This window comes from Poecilia mexicana, unplaced genomic scaffold, assembly GCF_051168715.1.
Source record: "Poecilia mexicana isolate PSO_F unplaced genomic scaffold, ASM5116871v1 scaffold_20, whole genome shotgun sequence".
Classification (NCBI taxonomy): Eukaryota; Metazoa; Chordata; class Actinopteri; order Cyprinodontiformes; family Poeciliidae; genus Poecilia; species Poecilia mexicana.
Window position 1 is genome coordinate 5,028,564 of NW_028263389.1, and position 18,806 is coordinate 5,047,369.

The following is an 18,806-nucleotide window of genomic DNA, read 5'->3' on the forward strand; positions in this document are numbered from 1 at the left end:
ATTAACTATTCTGTTCATGAAAACACAAAAAACCTTAGCATTTCAGCACTTTGAATTAGGAAACAAATTCTACAATATCTCTATTTCTAGATTCTGTATCTGCTAAAATTGTGATTCTTAGTTGCTAAAAGTATTATTGTAACTTTGTCTGATTTCGTTCTAATCGTGTATTGTCTCATCTCGTGAGCGGGATACATAGTTGCATCTCCGTTGATTAGCAGATAAAAATGCGTGCAGTCTTTCTTCAGACAACTCCTAGCTTCTGGAAAATCAGCAGCATAATTAACCATCTACCTCAACAGCCTCAGTGCCATCAGCAATCACATGGCTCTTCCAATTAGGTCAAGCCCAAGCCTTTTCTACATGAATTGGCCCATCTGACATTTTTATAACAATGTTGATCCAACAGTAGTTGGATGGGGAATTGGTGTTGTGATGGTCCAATGAATTATGCAAGCCTGTTTTTTTTTGTTTGTTTTGTTTTTTTGTCCTTCCTTTCTCCCTCCTTTTATTTCAGACAACTTCTGTTTAGCTCACAACCCCCATTGACCTTTTTAAAGCACGGCACTCTGTTCAAATTATTCATGGTGTTAAGGCTGCCGCGACATGTTGACCTCAATTCAGAGTCTTCCTTGTGCTGCGTATCTTCCAATCAGAGGCATTTCTCAAAACTAGTCGAGAGTTGAGCAAAGCGAGGAAAAAAAAAAAGGAAAAGGAAAGCTCCGGCGTCAGTGGCTAAAATAGAAATAAAGTAAACAGAGCAAGTCAAAAGTGGAGAGTGGGAAGCAAGCTGGAGCAGCAACAGACGCGGTCAGGCTGAGGTTGCCCGACACTTGACTCTAAGGTGTGGCGGCTTCTCCAAGAGAAATGGGATTGAGGGATTGAGGGAGATTAACGAGCTCGGGGATAGCAAAACAAAACCAAAGAGAGGGCAGCCATAACTTGTGGTAAATATTAGTCTTTCCTCCATCTTTTAAACTTCTGCTTCTCAAATCATGACTTCATCAATTAGATACATGAGTTTACAATTTTTGTGTTTGTTGGATTTCCTAAGATTAGGAATTTTTGCAAAAGTTGCACATAGACAAGTGTAGCAATTGTGAGCCACATCAAGTTGTTTTCCATTGAAGCTGCAGTATGTAACTTTTATTAAAATATTTTTTTTAACTTATTTATTGAAACCATCACTATTTTGTGACAGAATGGTATAAGATAGATAATGAGTGAAAAAGATTGAAAGAAATTCTCCTAATGCTATCTGGAAGCAACCGCTGCTATGCTGCAGCTAGCATAGCCTGTCGTTAATGCTCAGACTAGTTAGCATAGCCACCGATGACGACAGATATTGGTTTTCCTGCAACTGTAAATTGTTTCTCCACCATTAGCACATTTAGAAGTGAGTACATGAGGATGATTGACAGCGCTAACCCCTCCTCCTGGCTCTGATTGGTTGATTTTGTTTGGTGCATTTCTGCAGACGCAGTATTAGCTCAGTTTATTTGTCTTACAGTTACAACATAGTGACAAATATGTAAAAAAATAAATACTGCACTTTTAAAGATGAATAATAACTCATTAAAAATGTAAACGATTATGCTATAAACGTGTTGTAAAGATAAGGCATTCCAAAGGAATCCACCATCGACATCGGCTCAAGATAGAACGGCAATCAGTATCTGCGGCCCACGAGGATTTCTAAAAGCACCACCGCGTCGTCATGCCTGAGACATGTGAGCGGCCGCAGCGCCTTCGCCCCTTCGCCCCTTAACTCGTTTACGGACACGTTGAGGTTATTTTCCCCCCAGTTTACGCAACATTGCGTGACAAGAGGATGGGTGTCTGGTGGATCCAATTGCCCTGTGCGAGGGCGGGTAGTGCCTCCATGAATGTGGCCTTTGAATGGCGATGGGCTAGTAGACATCCAGACAGTCTATACTTTACTGTATGTGGGAAATGGCCCTGATGTGACTTCAAAGGCCACAAAGATGTTATTATGCCACCTCTCTCCCCCCCTCAAGCCTTTCTGCTTCTGAGTCACAAGGAGGGAGTCTCCTCTGATCTGTTGTTTTCCCTCTGTTACACATGGGATGCTTGGTTCAGATTCCTGTTTTTACTTTGGTTGGTCAGTCTCTCTCCGAGAGATAGAAATTGAATTAAACCTCTCTTGGTCAGAGTGCTTTTATTCTATTGAGCAAAAATATTGTTAAAAATACTGGGCATCAAAAGAACGTGGTTTATAGGCTGTTTGATGGAGGATTTGCCTTTAAAAATGTTGGTTTTTAAAGGTAAATAAAGACAATTTGAAGGGACGGAATAGAATATATAAGGTATATAGGTATTATAAATGAGGATAGCCAATCGTAAACATGTTCAAATCTTCCATATAATTTAATTTCATGGTACGTTATGATAAAACTTTTCTTTTACGTCCTATTCCCATTGATTCTGATCCCAGCTTTGGTCAGCTGATCCTCATGAGATGTAAAAGGTTGGTTATTCCCTGGTAGTATCTCTTTATTGGAGAAACATAATCACATTTTATCAGACTCTTAGTAGGTTATAGAAAATCACTTCAATTCAGGGCCAATTCACAACAAATGCACCTTACAAAAAAAACATGTCAATTCGGTCCATAAAATTCATCTAGAAAGATTGCAAGTCAATTATATATGCTGCAAATTGATCTTTTAATAATTAAAATACCTGGCAAAGCAAAATCAAAACGTTTCCAAAGTTTGTACGAGATAATGAACAGTATGTACATGTGTAAACAGGTTAGTTTTGCTGAAAAATGTTCTTTGTTGCAAATTACCTCAAGGCCAAACATTCTTAGTTGGATTTAGGTCTGGACTTTGACTAGGCCATTCTCACCCATGAGTATATTTTGATCTAAATCATGCTGTTGCACTCCTCCTACGCTGCTTTCAGTATTAGATGAATCCTAAAAGCAGGTGGTTGCAATGCGTTTTATTTTGGGGGCGTCAGGGTAAATGGGGCGAGGCTCACTTTACATATTATTATTATTTTTTAACAATACCAGGTTTTCACAGTCACATACTTCCACCGCATACTTAAGCATTACTTTCTGTTGGTTTATGAAATAAAATACGTGTGGTTTGTGGTTGTGTTGCGACTAAATGTGAAGAAACTCAAGGAGTGTTAATACATTTACAAGCCGCTTCTCAGCAGAAGTTTAGACAGATACTTGAAACTGAGAGAGAGGGAAAAAAATAATAATAATAATAATATTTTTTTTTTTTTTTTATCAGATTATTGACGCTCGGGTGTCACCGGTTCCATATGTAGTGTGGATGTGATCTCGCTTTGATTCGGCTGCTATATTTACCCCAGACACTGAAGGGCTGCCACATCAACACCTCACCTTGTCAAAACTTCTGCTGGGCCAAGTGGATGTTTGACGGCACGAAACGGGATAACACCTTGGCGCGACGGCGTCGACATGTTTAATTTGCCGAATGACGCCGGCGACATCCTGAGCAGAACTCGACGCGCGAAGCGAGTGTGGAAGGATGAGGCTGCGGTCCTTTTGTTCTCCTCCGTCATTAACTGACTGTCACATTGTTTTGACACCACTACTTGTTCGTTGCAAAAGCCCGAGGCGTGAGTATCTGCTTATAAGAGCAGCTAAGAATCTGCTTCAGAGAGAGAGAAAAAAAAATTGTCATTGTGTGATACGATTATGATCGATCAATATTAGATGAAGAGATTTATTTCAAATTTCCCAACTAATCTTCCTGCACTCAGACTAATTGCTGAACATTAGAGCAACAACCACGACTACAAATTAGGAGTCATCTTTTATGTGTGTATGAAAAAAAAGGGGGGAAAAAAATGTAATATGACTTTAAGAGTGTTGTTTGGAAACAAACATGGGTACTACCAGTTCTACATCTGACAAACGACTCTGTATGAAAACAGGGATTAGGCTGTCAGTGCTCCGGCTGGATAAACCCGCGTGCGCGGAAGAACATGTGATGCATATTTAAAACATTTGCAATTTGATGATGAAAACAAATCCTGGCACATTAGCGCTGAGAATTTCACCCCTTCGCACGCAAAACTTCCAGCTGGGGAGGGCCTCAGTGTGGGCGTGCCTATATATATATGTATATCTATATATGTGTGTGTGTTTAAGTGTCGCCATGGGTGAAGCCCGCAGCTGTTTAAATTCAGTTCATCTGTGCAACATGCCAATTTGAACAAGGTCCTCGGGGACGAAAACAGAGCGACACCTCTCTTCAACATCTCTTTCCCGCTCTTTTCCACGCTTCTAAACACGTTTTGCTTCCATCACCAGATTTATACGCCTCCCCGGCTCCCCCTTCCACACCCCCATTTCACTTATTCAGGCTCAACAACCATGTTGAGCTCAAGCACCTGATATGATGATCTGACCCGATCTCTCTGCTCGCCGTTATTCACCATCTGTCAGAGGTCGCGACCCCGTTCTTAAAGAATTAGATCAGCGCTGCGTTAGCCTCCGAGAAAAAAGGTCCAAGGCGCCGCCACCTGAGGCAGCTACGTAAAAAAAAAAAGGTCACGAGGAGCGTTTAGAGTCCATTAATGTAACCGCAATTCAAGTGTTGAGAGAGTTGATAAACTGTCAGACGCGTCATTTAAAGTGAGAGTCTCTGTTGTAGGAGTTGAAAAAGAGTGACAGCTGAGCTGCTGGCGGCAGACAGCAGTTGTAGTGAAACGGCTGTATGATGAACGGCGAGAGGGGGGAAAAAAGCAGAAGGTGGGGGTTTGTTTTGGCTTCAGAGCGAAGATCTGAGATTTGAGGGGATTAAAGGTGTCAGCTCGGATGCCTGCAATAAAAGTAAGTGAAGTGTAACTTTGAAGACACTACAGAAAGTCAGTCATCGCCTCTCAACTAGAACGGCTCACATCCTGCATGTTCAGTGGATGTTCTGACAGTAAGCTGTCCCTGCATGACAACACTGACATTTCAATCCAAAAAAATAAAATTTAAGAAATAAATTTATTTAAATCTGAAAAACAATTACTTGTATTACAGATAAGACAATATAACACATCAAATATTACAGCTCTATTGATGGTATCGATGATGCTTTATATTAAAGCAATCATTTAAAGGGGCGGTGTTGTCTATTTTCTAAGCATAGAGTTATATTTTATTACATTTTGATCAAGTGTGCATCTTCAGTTGTAAGAAAAATGCTCAATATATCAAACACAACTCAAAAGAAATTTGACAATTTAACACCGTGAAATTGAGCTCTGTCTCTTTAAGAAGCTCCTGCTCCTTCCGACACATTCAGCACAGGAAAGCAGCACCAAAAGATTTTATTCATTTGAGCTAGATAATAATTCTTAGCTGCTAATTTGGAGAATAGATAGCTAAAAAAAATTAAAAATTTCTCCCATCGTGTCTTCGAAATTTTTCCTGTTCATCTTTCTTTTCCACTTGAACTGCGGTTCAAACCACTCAGAAACCTTTGGAGAGCTTTTACAACTAATTCCCCCTGTGGGGGTTTTTTGGTTGCTGAACTTGTAAGTGAAGTAGTTACTTACAGATGACTTCTCATTTTAAAAAAAAAGACTAATAATTTGAAATATCTTCCAGGGAATTTTTACCTGCATAGTTGCGGTGGTTTCCAACTTTTCCCAACAGATATTATGTAAAGAGTTCCCACTCGGGAGGATAAATTATTATTTTTATATGTCAGCACACAGAAAACGATGCAACGCTTGGATGAAATCCGGTTTGGCGCTCTGTTTACCGTGGAACATTTACATTACACCTTCCTTTCTGCTGGCTAACAGCTTCTGCCTGGAGGCTGCAGAGCTAAAACAAGCACAAGTCACGCAACTGCCTCACTGTCTGTCTCTTCCTCTCACTCCCTCCCTCTACACTCAGAAGAAACACACACACACACATATCTTAATGTACACCTGTGTGTCTTGGTGAGATGTTTGCCCCTGTAACAATGCACCTGAGTGCCGGCGAATCAGAGGCTACACTGCTGCCGTCGGCCGAGGTTCAGCCTCGTTACGTCTTCATTCTCCTTCCCCCGACAACAAGAAACCGAGGCGCACGTGCGCGTTTGTTCTCGATAGGGAAGAGTCGTCCATCTGCTCGTCTCTCTCGCATCGTAAAGAAATTATCATTATTTTTCTCGTCCAGCTCACTCATTCGATCATAATTCAGCTGAGAGCGAGAGTTCATTGAAAGTTCAGACTGATGTGGGAGACAGTAGCGAAGGCCCTGCCAGCCAGCGAGAAGCACAGAAACCTTTCAAACACATTCTCTTGTCCTCTTTAATTACTCTGCCCCTTTCTCACAACAGTATCTGCCTACGATGCCGCGTCAGCATTCATTCAGATTAGATCGTGCATCTCTGAGCTTAAATAAAACAATATACCCCCTCCACCTACCCCAAAGCTTCCTCGGCTAACTCTTAACTTCATGTGACATGCTCTGAGGAACTATTTTCACTCAGCCGGGTTTATGCCCTGCTGTTTTTTGTTTTTTAATCAAAATGCAGCTGAAACGGGACCTCGTCTGGTTGACGGTAGTTAGCGTATCGAGCTGTATCGGGTCAGATGCCGCTTTGGTCCGCAATCTTTTCAAGCGCATGGAAACATATCGATCAGCGTGGGGGAGGGGGTGGGCTCAGACAGTTTGTGCACACTGATGCATGCTTTGATTAAGATAAATGGGGGGTGACGGATACAGCAAACAGCCAGATGAAACCAGCATGCAGACACGGGCGGATGGCAGAGGATACATGTGTTAAATGTGGTGAGGCTGTCTCGTCAGTCTCTTGCTTCGAAAAACCAACGCGATCTTTATCAGTGAGGCAGCTTATCAAAGGCACGTGCCTCCTCTCTTTTGCTCTGTCTGCCGTTTGTAGAGCAATCAATAATTATGGTCAGCAAGCGACAATTTGTTCTCTTACGTTGACTACAACTTTGCCTCTACGACGTTTTCTCTACTGCCTCCTGACAGAGCGGCAGTGTCATGGTTCATTCATCAGGAAAAGCACATTGTGTATCCCTCCACCAGCTTTGGCCATAGGCAGACTGCACTACTGAGACCCATGAGAATGATGTGCTGCCGGCCATGTTTATCCGGGATATTATATTATGATATAATATTCAGTCAATGCTAGAAGTGAAACAAAGCACAGTTGGGCTTTTCTTCTAAAAACAGCCAACGTTTAGGAAACTTACGGGAAATTGTTTGACTTTGAAGTTCCTAACATAAAAATAGCAGTTCTGAAGCTTAAAGAGGCACTTTGGATTTTTTAAAAGTGAGATTTCAAGAAGTTTTTCTCAGTAACACTTCCATAACTTTAATAGAAAGATGTTACATTGCAGTTAGTTTGAAGAAAACAGAAGGAATCCCCCTTCATATTGGAAGGCTAACTGCTTGTTTTAGTGCATTTTTGCTACTTAAGCAAAATTAAAAAGCTATTTTTAGTGTATAAGGTATTGGGAGATATCAAACATTACCTCTTTCGACTTTATTTAACACCACAGTTGTTCAGTTGTCTCTGTTGTCTGAACCAAACAACATCCTGTGTGATCATTTTTAAACCTGGACAATTTTGAAAAAGTTAAATTTTGATACCATCGTATGAATGACAAACCAGTAACTAAAATACAAAGTCCACTCTGTAGTTTTCTGTGTGTTTGGTTAGTCTCATGTGGGAATCACGGCACTGTGCAGTTTGCTAGCCACTGTTAGCAACGTAAGCCAGTAACAATTTCCCTCAATTTAATTTGTACAAATACAAAACAACCATGTTCACAAATTGACATTATATACCACTGTGTGTCCTATTTATTGAGACCCAAACCATCAAAAAGTGCTAACAAAGAGTTTACGCAGCCATATTGGATATTAAACTAACGGCTTAACTAAAAGAACAGCAATAGATGTAACAACGGTCTATTGTGGAAGCATTGATGTGAAATACAGCACATTATCCCAAGCATATAAGCATTTTCTGCTTGAGTTCTTGAAATTGATCAATTTAGCTAAAACAGCGGCTAGCTAAAACTGTCTGGGTACCTGTTAGCCTTCCACCACTCTGAGGACTTCCTTATTTTTTTAAAAAGTGAATAGTGACATAACATCTTTCTACCAGAGGTGAAAAAACTAATTTCATAACTACTGATGATAACTTTGTTTTTATCACAATTGGGAAGGCTAAATCTCTAAGCTATGTTAAACGTTAGAGAAAAGACCAACAAGGTGTGTATTTGTTGTAAAGGGGAATTGATGTAAATTCCTAACCTGGAATGATGTGAAATAATCTCTGAAATGTGCAGCAGCTTGTATTTAATCAGCACAAGACAAACTGGTTTTCTCCCTCAGCCAAACAGTTTTCTTCAGAGCAGCATGTAAGATTTGTAATCGTGTAAATTGAACACGCCGTTTTAAAACAGCTGGGAAATGTCAGCATGTTTTGCAGCATTGCTGCACTGTTAAAGTGTCACCATAATATAATTATCAAGTTAATCTCCAGGGGCTTTGGAGTGCTTGTTGCTTCCCTCCTTATCCCTCTGCGCTCCCCTTGCTGAGGCGGAGCGCCTCGCTAAGCGGCAGCCGTGACACTAATTGCACACGACAGCTTCCAACAATAGTGTTGGACCAACAAAGGCTTCTGCTCCCTCTGCAGGAGTCCCTGGCTGTCTATTCATACTCACTTACACCCGAAACACACACTATACCCGACTGTTTGCACACAAACACATCACCCAGTGCTGCGTGGCTGCCTCTGGCTGTTACAGTGAGGAGTCTAATGGAGCCCCCTCTGCAGTACTGATGGGAGTAATTCACTTATGGCCTCTGTGATCTTGAGGGGCTCTGCTGGCCCCCTTTCCTTTAAAAAGTCCCACTCTGTTGAAGTGAATTCAATGTCTACGGCGACTGAGAGGCCCCAGCAAATCCAGGGTCATTCCTTGATTTAACTGTCATGCTTCTTAGCACACACAAGGGATTAGCATTGCTATTCTTTAGTACTAGATGGTAACAATTGTGTTTTACCATTTCAGACGGAGTGTATAGAAGAGGGTGGGCAGAGTCGCACATTAAAATGAAGAACCAAACATATCTGTGTCTTGTTTTAGAATTTTTGAATTGCTAGAACTTACTAAAATTTGAAAATGTAACCTGAGCAAGAGGAAAACCAGCCTAGTCAAAGTACAGTAAGCAAAAATAGGCCAATAGATAGGCAAAGCAAAGGTGTACTGGTTTAAATTCAGCTTGTTTCAAAGCAAAAGTAATGTTTTACTCTCTTGCCACTCTCTTGAGAAGCGCTTGACTAATTCTTGTCCACAAACACGACATTTAAAACAAACTGCGGCTCTTGTGCACCTAAATCAAGGAAAGGGACGTTAAGAAAGTGATTCAGCCTGCAGTAGGTGTAGATTAACCTAAGCACCGTCTGTGCTTTCAGCTGCAGTACATCTTCACAACTTGTTGCACGAACGTACAAACATCGCATGCGGAGGAAAGAGGAAGAGGGAAGCTGTAGCAGTGGCACCGAGGCCTGATCACGCACTGTTTATGGTGGAAGGTGATTTTCCTGAACAGATGCCAGTGCAACAAACAAATGTGTTTAAGAAACGACTGAAAAGGAGACAAGAGAGCAGAGAGCAGGTCGGTCTGACCTACCCATGTCGCATGAGGAAAGCTGTAGGGGGTTTCACACCAACATCATCACGTAATTGGGCTTCTGGCTTGGAGTGACATTTTAGTGTTTTTTGGAGGGAGTCTGAGTCTGTGCTGGTCCATTGAAGTGTGTGTCAAGTTGATGCCTGCTATCCAATCATGTTTCACTGATTCCAAGTGATGCTTATCTCCTTGACCCTCTAACGCCGTAATTGGATCAAGCAGTAGGTGCAAATGGAAAAGCCAAAGGCTCTCTGGCATCTACCAATCACCTTTAAACCTTCGCAAGGTTTAAAAGTTCAGTCTGACAAAAGTACAGATAAAATAAAGGTATACAATTTTTAAACAAAAAGAATTTAAGGTACACTTAAATTCACGTTTTTGTCATATTGCAGCCACAAATTTCAGTGTCTTTTTTGGGGGGGAATTTTATGATAACACAAGATATTTGAGTAAAGGGAACTTTGTACAAATCAATGCCACACTTTTCAGATTTCTTTGCTTATGTGCTTTAAGAATATTTATATAATCCAATCAGTGTATCTAAGTTGAAGATCTTCCAATGTAACTAAATTGTCGCATTAGAGAACGAGAGCCCCGCTTTAGATGTCAGGAGTGAATTAACTTTGTTTCAGAAACAATAAATTGACCACACCGTGACCTTTCCGCGACTGAACCTTTGCACTTCATTCGCTATCGTGCCGATACATCTCGGATTCCGCCTGACCATCTTGTCTGTGTGTTAAGGAAGGAAAAAGTGTAGGGTCACTGGGAGTTTAGCAAACACAAAAGTCTGTCTATGATTTGACCTGATCCACAGTTCCACCCTTGAGCAAAAAGACTCCATTCAGAAGCGGCTGTCACGCTGCTGCACTTCCCGCTTTAGGAAATCAAACGGCCTGCACTGGTTATGACCAAATTTGATACAGACCTGATATGGGAAGAATAAACCCAAAGTAATGGCGACGTGGTGGCTTACCTCTGTGAAATTGTTTTTTAATTACCTGGTGATACAATAAAGATTCAAACTGATTGTTGTGTCTTATTTCCCTCCTTCCTCTGTCGGGTGGATGGGTTACAAAACTGTCTCCTGTCTACTTGCTGACGTCACTTGCCTGGCGTGAGTCTGTGGGCTCTGTGGTGTTTCTCTTCCTCTTTTATTATAGCTCAGCAAGCAGATAACAGCCCAAGGAAACTCATTTTGAAACTGCACTGCATACGCTTGATTAGCAACACATATCTACACCAAAGCGCTGCTGTTTTTTTGTTGGTTTTTTGTTTTTGTATTCTTTTCTGTCTAGGTTTATGTTTTCCTACCTTGTCACTACCTAACATGGCATGAAGGCTAAGAAAGGAGGTTCAATGGAGCGTCCAGCTCGATGTGGATACGTTTACATCAAAGGCCTTTATACACAGCTGGCTTATGAGATCCGTCTCAGAAGAAACACTGGCTTGTGCAGTTCACAGTTTCTGGAGCTTTTGGGTGTTTATTATGCACTATAAAAATACATTTTTGGAGAGGATAGATATAAGCCATGAAATTACTCACACTTTAAATCAAGCTAGATTCAAGCTAGATTTAGTTTTTAAAAATCTAGTGTCAGATAAGGGTTAAGTTTGACCAGTAGCCACTTTATTTTGCAAACTTAAACATTTTAATGAAAATCTATTGGTGTTTGTTTAGTCAGCCGCAATTCCAGTTCACCATTTTCAGCAGAGATCAGTAAGGCTGGTGTGTTTATGCGGGTTATATATTCATAATTTAACTTTGAATAAAGCCTTAGCTAGCTTAGCGCTAATGCTGAACTTGCTAGCAAGTTGAGGTCCTGAAAGACGGCATTCAGGGAGAAGGTTTTAAAATAGATTTAAAAGCTTTTTAACTATTTCATAATTTTTATGCCTTAATTGTATCTTTTTTGCAACAGAAAACAGTTGGGCAGGTATGTTTATCAGGGGTATAGTTTTAATTTAACTGTGAATAGAGCCTTAGCTAGCTTAATGCTAAAGCTGTACTTGCTAGCCAGTTGAGTACCTTATAGACGTTATTCAGGGAGAAGTTTCTGGAAATCTTTGAACCATTTTATGTTTTTATTACTTAATTGTGTCATTTTTAATGGAGGGCAAACAAGATAACTAGATGAAAAAACGGCGTGAAAGTCATCAAGCTTGAGCTAACAGGTGTGAAACTGTATTGTTACTGGGTTTATTTGGTTTTGTTTGATCTAGACTTGCAGGTTTTAAGTGTATTTTAATTGACATTATTCCATGTGAGGACATTTTCAAATATGTACTACAGTCTTGATGATGAACATATAAATATGAATGACAACAGTTAAAATTTTATTTATAAGTGTCTTTTAGCCCTTGAAACTTAATGTAACATTCAAAAAATAAAATAGCAGTTTAATGTGTTAGCATTTACAAAGCTGCATGCATAGTAAAACCTAAAAACAAACAGAATATGTTTCTGGATTGTATTAACTACATGTATGTTTGAATTATTGCTAATATTTCAAATGATTCGCCTGAAGTAGTGGAATAGTTAATGGTTTGTAATAAAAAAAAATGTGCAAAAAGATTATTTAAATACTTTTATTCTGAGAAAAGTATGATGACTCCAGCTATTATCCTTAAAACTGATAAAGTAAAAGGATCTTTGCTTAACATTTCCAGTGGTTTTAAGAAACCAAAGTCATTTCAGAAGCACACGAATCTGTTCTAAGAGTTTCTCTGTTCATCTGACAGACATTTTTCATGCCCTTCACACAAGCTAGATTTACAGATTGAAAAAAGCAAGCAAAGGAAATGTTGTATAAATCAACTGCTGTGTAAAAACATAAGGGTAAACATTAACTATGGCTTGATTTATGCCTGACAAAAGACGTGACCATGCAGAAACGCAAAGAAAAACTATTAAACAGATGCTAACAAACTTTTGATTTCCAGTTTAATATTCTTGTTTTGGGATTTTTTTTAATACATCAAAACAAATATAGTACTAGGTGTACTGTTTCAATTTATCAGAAATGCTGTGGTGGGTTTTCATGTGATGTTGAGAGTCAATTTAATGAATTAGGGTTTGAAGCGACACCACTGAAACAAGATGTTGGTTACACCATTTCCCTATTGGGCAACTGACAATTAAAAACCTCCCACTATATGCAAACACCAATCTTACTGAAAAGAAAAGAAGCTTAAAAAAAGCAACAAATTTCAAGGGTTTAATTGTTTTGGGGTTTTTTTTTTTTTTTTTTTGGAAGGGCGGGGTTAGCAAATATACAAATGTAAAACCATCTCCTACACAACACAAAGCTTTTGTACTGCCAGTCACTAACTTACTGTGGCATAGTGCCTTGCTAATCAGTACATTTGCAGAGCCTTAAGCTTTCTAAAGTAATATAAACTCTCCATTTGTGTCCAAAGAGAGGGGAAACCGTTGGCCGCAGCAGGCAAATTAAACCACGTGCTGCACTCCTAGTTGAAACCACAACACAGGCACACAAAGGCCACAGAAAGCAATGCAATATTGTTGGACATTGCTTTAGACGCATAGCGTGCCAACAGCAAATAGGTGGGTGTTAGCAAGAATTAGATCAGCTGATCTGATAGCCTGAAGAGCGCATTTCATTAGGCTCATTTACTGTATAAGACTGTGAGCGTAGGAGAATAAATAGACTTTTAACCGTGAGGTCTTTGGGTTCTCCGGTTTAAAAAAGCCTCTTTTTCTCTTTTATCAGTGTGCAGTGTCGACACCTGGCCTGTTGGCTTAAATGCCAGATGAAAGGAAATGTATCATACCTGTCAGGTCACAGGAAGAACAAGGGAACTCCTTGCAGAAAGATTCAAACCAGAACCTTGTCTGCCTGTGTTGTGGTTTCTTGCTGCAAGGCAACAGTTTGTTTCTTTGTTTATTTTTTTGAATATGTGCAAAAAAAATACCAACAACAAGAAGCACAAGTTCAGATCTTTTGTTTTACATATTTAAGGAAGTGCAAAGTTATCAATATTCCCGCTCCAAATCCATCCACATAATCATGCATTTATTACACGTACAACCCATAATATCACTGAACCCTTTTTTTAGTAGTTAACCCATGACTACAGTATCTGTTTGACTTTAATTACAGTGGATGAACAATCGTTATTTGTTTCGATTTCACAAAAAAAAAAAAAAAACTAGCATGTGATTGTTTGAACAGTTTTGTCTGCCAACTGTGAAACCCGCAGGAGAGACGATCAAAGAGTGTTAAATTAATGCTAAATATTTAACCGGCTCAGCAGTTACAAAGAGGGCAGCGACCTAACACGGCAGAGAGGAAATTACAGCTCACCTGTTGACGTGCAAGCAAATTCACACCTGACTGGAAAAAAGTAGATTTAACTCAATCTTTGAGGAAATACAGAACATTTTCACTCCTAAAATCTATGATCTCTGGAGAGTTTATATTTAACTTTTTATTTCATTCACTGTCTTACATTCTAACAGTCATACTAAACCTTTTCTTGCATATCGTATACTATATGATATAGTAGTATTTTAACACACTTTCCTGCCTTATGACTATTTAATAAACCACGGAATAATTTCATCTGATTGTATTTTGTTTTTAAGTACATCAAATGCTGATTGGCTGCCTTCCTTGAGATCAAAGTGAAATAGTAAAAACTGTCAGTTGCTGGTTTTTATTTACACACATGCAGGTAGATACAGCCTGAAGGTATATTTGTACAAAGTACACAGGTGAGCACTTGTACAAATCCTCCAAAAAGCACCTGCTTCATGACCTCTATCTCTGTCTCTCTGAATGAAAAAAATAAAAAAAGGTCATTTTCTGATTCAGTCAATAAATGTGTATCTAACAGTCCAGTCTGTTCTCAAAATCTAACATCTGCATAATCATCAGCAAGCAACTTCACACAGCCCCTGCTGGACAACATAGATAACTGCACCCTCAAAAAAAAAAAAGAAAGAAAAATAGATTCTTCCTCACTTAAAACGGCTCATAAAGACAAATGAAACTTAAAGCTGCAGGTTTCATGTCTTATTTTCTGTCAGTGACTCATAGACAATTCTGACTGTTGTTTGAAACCACAGGAAGGATGTGGACATGTACTTTGCTGCTCATCTTAGATTTATGTAGCAATGCTCCAGCCTCGCTCCGCGTTCGCACTTCGGATGGGGATGATGAGGGTGGAGGAGGGTGAGGGTGGGACAAGAGGCGTAGGGAGGTGTTGATAATGTGGGTCAAGGCGGTTCATCAGATGGAGGCCGCACAGAGAGACTCCAGATGTAAACACAACCAAATCTCTCATGTTCCTCTCTAATTAATCTCATTTGTGAAGCATCAAAGGTCAGATAAGCCGGTCACTACTGCCACTAATAACAGCAGAGGAGGAGTAAACAAATACAGGCCGCGGGCCAGATGCATATTCCAAACGCTTGCAGCGTTTCCCACGGCGGCGTCTCGGATGTTTGGAATACGGAGCGCAACTCCGAGCTGACGAAGACGCCAGCTGACGATGCGACTCACTTCCATCGCTTTACGAGAGTTTTCCTGGATTCCCTCGGCTGGGATAATTCTCAGCATCGCCCCATGCCTCGGAAGCGAAAGATATCTTTACCTCTCCATGAACTCATGGCCACTTAGTTACTCAGATTAGCACCTGTTCTTCAACTTTGCGTGCCGGCTAAGCTAAATGAGTATTCAGGTACATGCCAAAGAGAGAGACAGAGACAGAGAGAGGGAGTAAGCATGTGTGTGAGAAGGAAGGAGCCAACAGGATGCCAGTTGTTGGGTGTCATGCCAAACCAAGGCACCGGATGGTGGAGATTAAGCGTACTCTGGAGATCACCGGGGCAAGGGGGCAAAACTTTTAGTACAGATGAAGCTTACAAATCCCCAAACAGACTTCTCAGAAACAATGATGGGAACTTTGTTTCACCCCATTGAGGCAGACACAATAAGCGTTGAACTTTGCGGGACCTTGACTTTTCCTCCCCATTCGCCTTTTTATCCTCCTTACTCCGTGTCACCACATGTAGACACAGTGGAGTTTCACCGAGGTTTCTGAAAGCTACGGCTTCAAAATCGCTCGAATTTTTTCCGTCACACCATTCCTACAGTTTTGAAGCATCAGAAAGCTTCGCTGAGATCAGAGTTTTCAGAGCTCACCCTCAACCATCAATCACTGTACTGGTCAACTGGCTACAAGTAAAACTACTGATCCCATGTGTGTGGAGTTGGTGGAGGACCTAGGAGGTAGGAGAGACACTTTTCAGGTGATTAATTAACTTAGCAAGCTGAAACACAGAGGAAAACTCCAGAAAACACGAGAACAAACAAGAGAATCCACTGAAGAGAAGTTGAAAGCAGAGTGCTGAATCTTGCCTCTGAGTACATTTACCTCAATGAACTGAAAATACACACGCACGGAAACTCTGGAGTCAGAGTAACTAAAAACGGAATCTAAAAGTTTATTTCAACTATATTTTCTTTATACTTGCAGAGAATATCAGATTTGTTGTTTTGGGAATTTTTCTTGCCTTGTAAAATGCAGTCAAGTTGTGAGAACTACTTGACCGTATGCTGATTCACTCTTGCTAAGGAAACAGTTTCAACAATGACACCTGATGAGTTCTTTTTGTAGAGAAAAGCTATTACATCACTACTATGTTGCTGTTTATAGTTTTAAATCTCTGCGTTAATACCCTGATGCTGTGCTGTTTTTACTCAAGGTTATCATGTTGTGAGAATCTCATATAAATCGTGAAAGTTTCTCTCTGGGAATATTAAGAGGCGAATGTCACACGCTGCTGTTATTTCACTTGAAAGAAAAAAAAAGAATCTAATTTTCATCATCTGCGCCTGCAGCGTTTGCATTAATAAAGCAGCATTCAAGGCCAGCGGCAACTGAATACGGTCTTCAGGGACACATGAATATTTGAAGTTCATGGCGGAGCAACATGAGGAGCAGGAGGAGGAGCAAGACGGCGCATGGATCAGAAAACAAGACTCCAAATCAGCCCCCTTTCCATTTACATGTAACACAAGTAAACAAAGGCACAGCGGTGATTTAAGCCAGAAAAACAGACTTTTTCTCTCATATTTATGAACCGTCTTGAACTCATGACTCATCCTTAGCAGCTTGGTAAAATGTTTATGCTGTGGAGTCTCTCACAAGCATTCCAGAAGAAGGGCGCTAAGAGAGATGGGAAAAAGATGCCCTGACAGAATATTCTCCATTAAAACAAACAACTTGAAATTAACTATTTTCATCAGCCGAAACACTCCACACCGTCTTCTGTGCTCGCACAGTAAGGGGGAATGGGGGAACCAAAAGTTCTGAGCACCACAATACAAACTTTTGAGGCACTCTTTACCTTGGAAGAAGCTTTTGACGCGCAGGTAGGAGACGGCGAGGCGCAGCACGGACAACTTGTCCAGTTTGGAGATGACGTCCGGAGGGAACGGCAACAGGCTGGCCAGGCGGTCCAGCTCGGCGTTGAGCCTGTCCCGGTGCCGCTTGGACGGGTTGCTTTTCTCGTTGGCAGAGGACGGCTTCCTGTCGACGACAAGGCGGACGGGAATAAACGTCGAGACGTGAAAGTTTGGGATCAGGCGGGTGTAAAAGACAAGAAGCATTTCCTTCGGTGAACTTCTGAAGCTAAACTTAGACTTGAGAAAACAAGCCGACAAAAATGACGCATTTGGTGAACTTTACTTAAAACAGTTTTTTATCTATTTAAATGTATACCTTATGTCAGGTTTTTAACATCACAGGAAAAAAAATACACCTGACAGCAAGTCTATCAGCTTGGACCCTGAAGCAGAAATGACTACTAACTTTGTCAATTTTTCAGCAAAACTTTTTTTCAGCAAAGTTACTTTTAGGAAATAATCTGCGTTAAATGCAAACCTAGTCTTCATAACCTCATAACCCTCTTAGCATAAAAACAGGTTTATTTTTAATGACTCTTGCAGGGCAAGCACCGCAGAGTCAAGACTTGATAAAACCACACTGCGCACAAGGAAGTCTTTCCTCTCTGCCTTAAATACACCATAAAACCACATTTATTTGTCTCTTTTGACAATAGGCTTGGGGTGGGGGGAAAATGACTAAGAAACAGGAATCTTGCACGATAAAACCCGTTCTTCCAAGTGTTTTCCGACAGTAAAGTTAGTGTGGGAAGACTTTGTGATTTTTCCCGGTATTATCTTGAACAATTGCCGTTGGTTTGACTGGAGCATGGAGGTGCAAATTAAGTTTTTTGTTGTTGTTTTATTTTTCACTTTACCGAAATGAAAACAAAAAACAAAGGCAACCACAAAAACAGCAGAATACCATTGTGCTCGTTTCATTTTAGGAGCTGAAAATGTCCATGCAGAGAAGTGGTTTTGATGTGGCAAAGATTTCCTCTCAGATCAGCAGCAAAAGGCAGGGCCGACCATGAAAACTTTATAAATGCCACAGGCCATTTTTGGGGGGGAGTAGGAGGGAGGGGAAAAAAATTACCACTTCCCTCTTTATTAACTTATATAACAGTTATCACTATTCATTACATCCCTTAGGATCAAATACGAGAAGTCTGCATCACATAAAGTGACGAGAAGTCACTAAAATAAAAATAAAGAAGCAAAAACCTAATTTATCAACTGTTCAGCCTCATTATCTTAAAACCATGAACTTAGACTAAAATACTTGTAAAATCTACTCTACGGTGAAGACTTAATTCATAAATATGCAACAAAAACTCCAAAAGCAATTGTGCTTAAAGTTTCTTTTTTGTTGTTCTTAAGAGTAAGCCTGAAAAATATATAAATAATAATAATAATATACGCGCACTCGCGAGCACTTATCTAATACATGCACAAGATCAAGCATGGCTCCTTAACTGTTTCTGGACGGGCTTCCTCCTCTTTCTGCCCGCGTACATGCAGTCTCCAGGTGGGATCATGATCTTGCGCTCCGTGGAGGTAACAGGTGCGCTGCGGATAAGACACGGCAAGTTAGAGCTGCTTTACGAAGCGGCTGGAGGAAGACACTTCCAGGGCACGTGCAGGATGACAGCTTCAAAAGCAGCATGTTGTTGACCATTACTACGTTTCCAAAGGTCAAGCTTTGACCCCCCCCCTCCAGA

At 40.4% G+C, this 18,806-nt stretch overlaps 1 protein-coding gene across 1 annotated transcript in view; it reads right to left on the minus strand.

Annotated features, from left to right (window-relative positions):
- The window catches only part of ahrra (aryl-hydrocarbon receptor repressor a), a 71,953-nt gene that overhangs the window by 52,558 nt on the left and 589 nt on the right, over positions 1-18,806 (minus strand). The window contains exons 2-3 of the mRNA XM_014981426.2: positions 18,562-18,654; positions 17,049-17,230 (exon numbers count right to left, since the gene is read on the minus strand). Of these exons, the coding sequence (XP_014836912.2) occupies positions 17,049-17,230; positions 18,562-18,623 (244 nt within the window). The 5' untranslated portion in view covers positions 18,624-18,654. The remainder of the gene's footprint in view (positions 1-17,048; positions 17,231-18,561; positions 18,655-18,806) is intronic.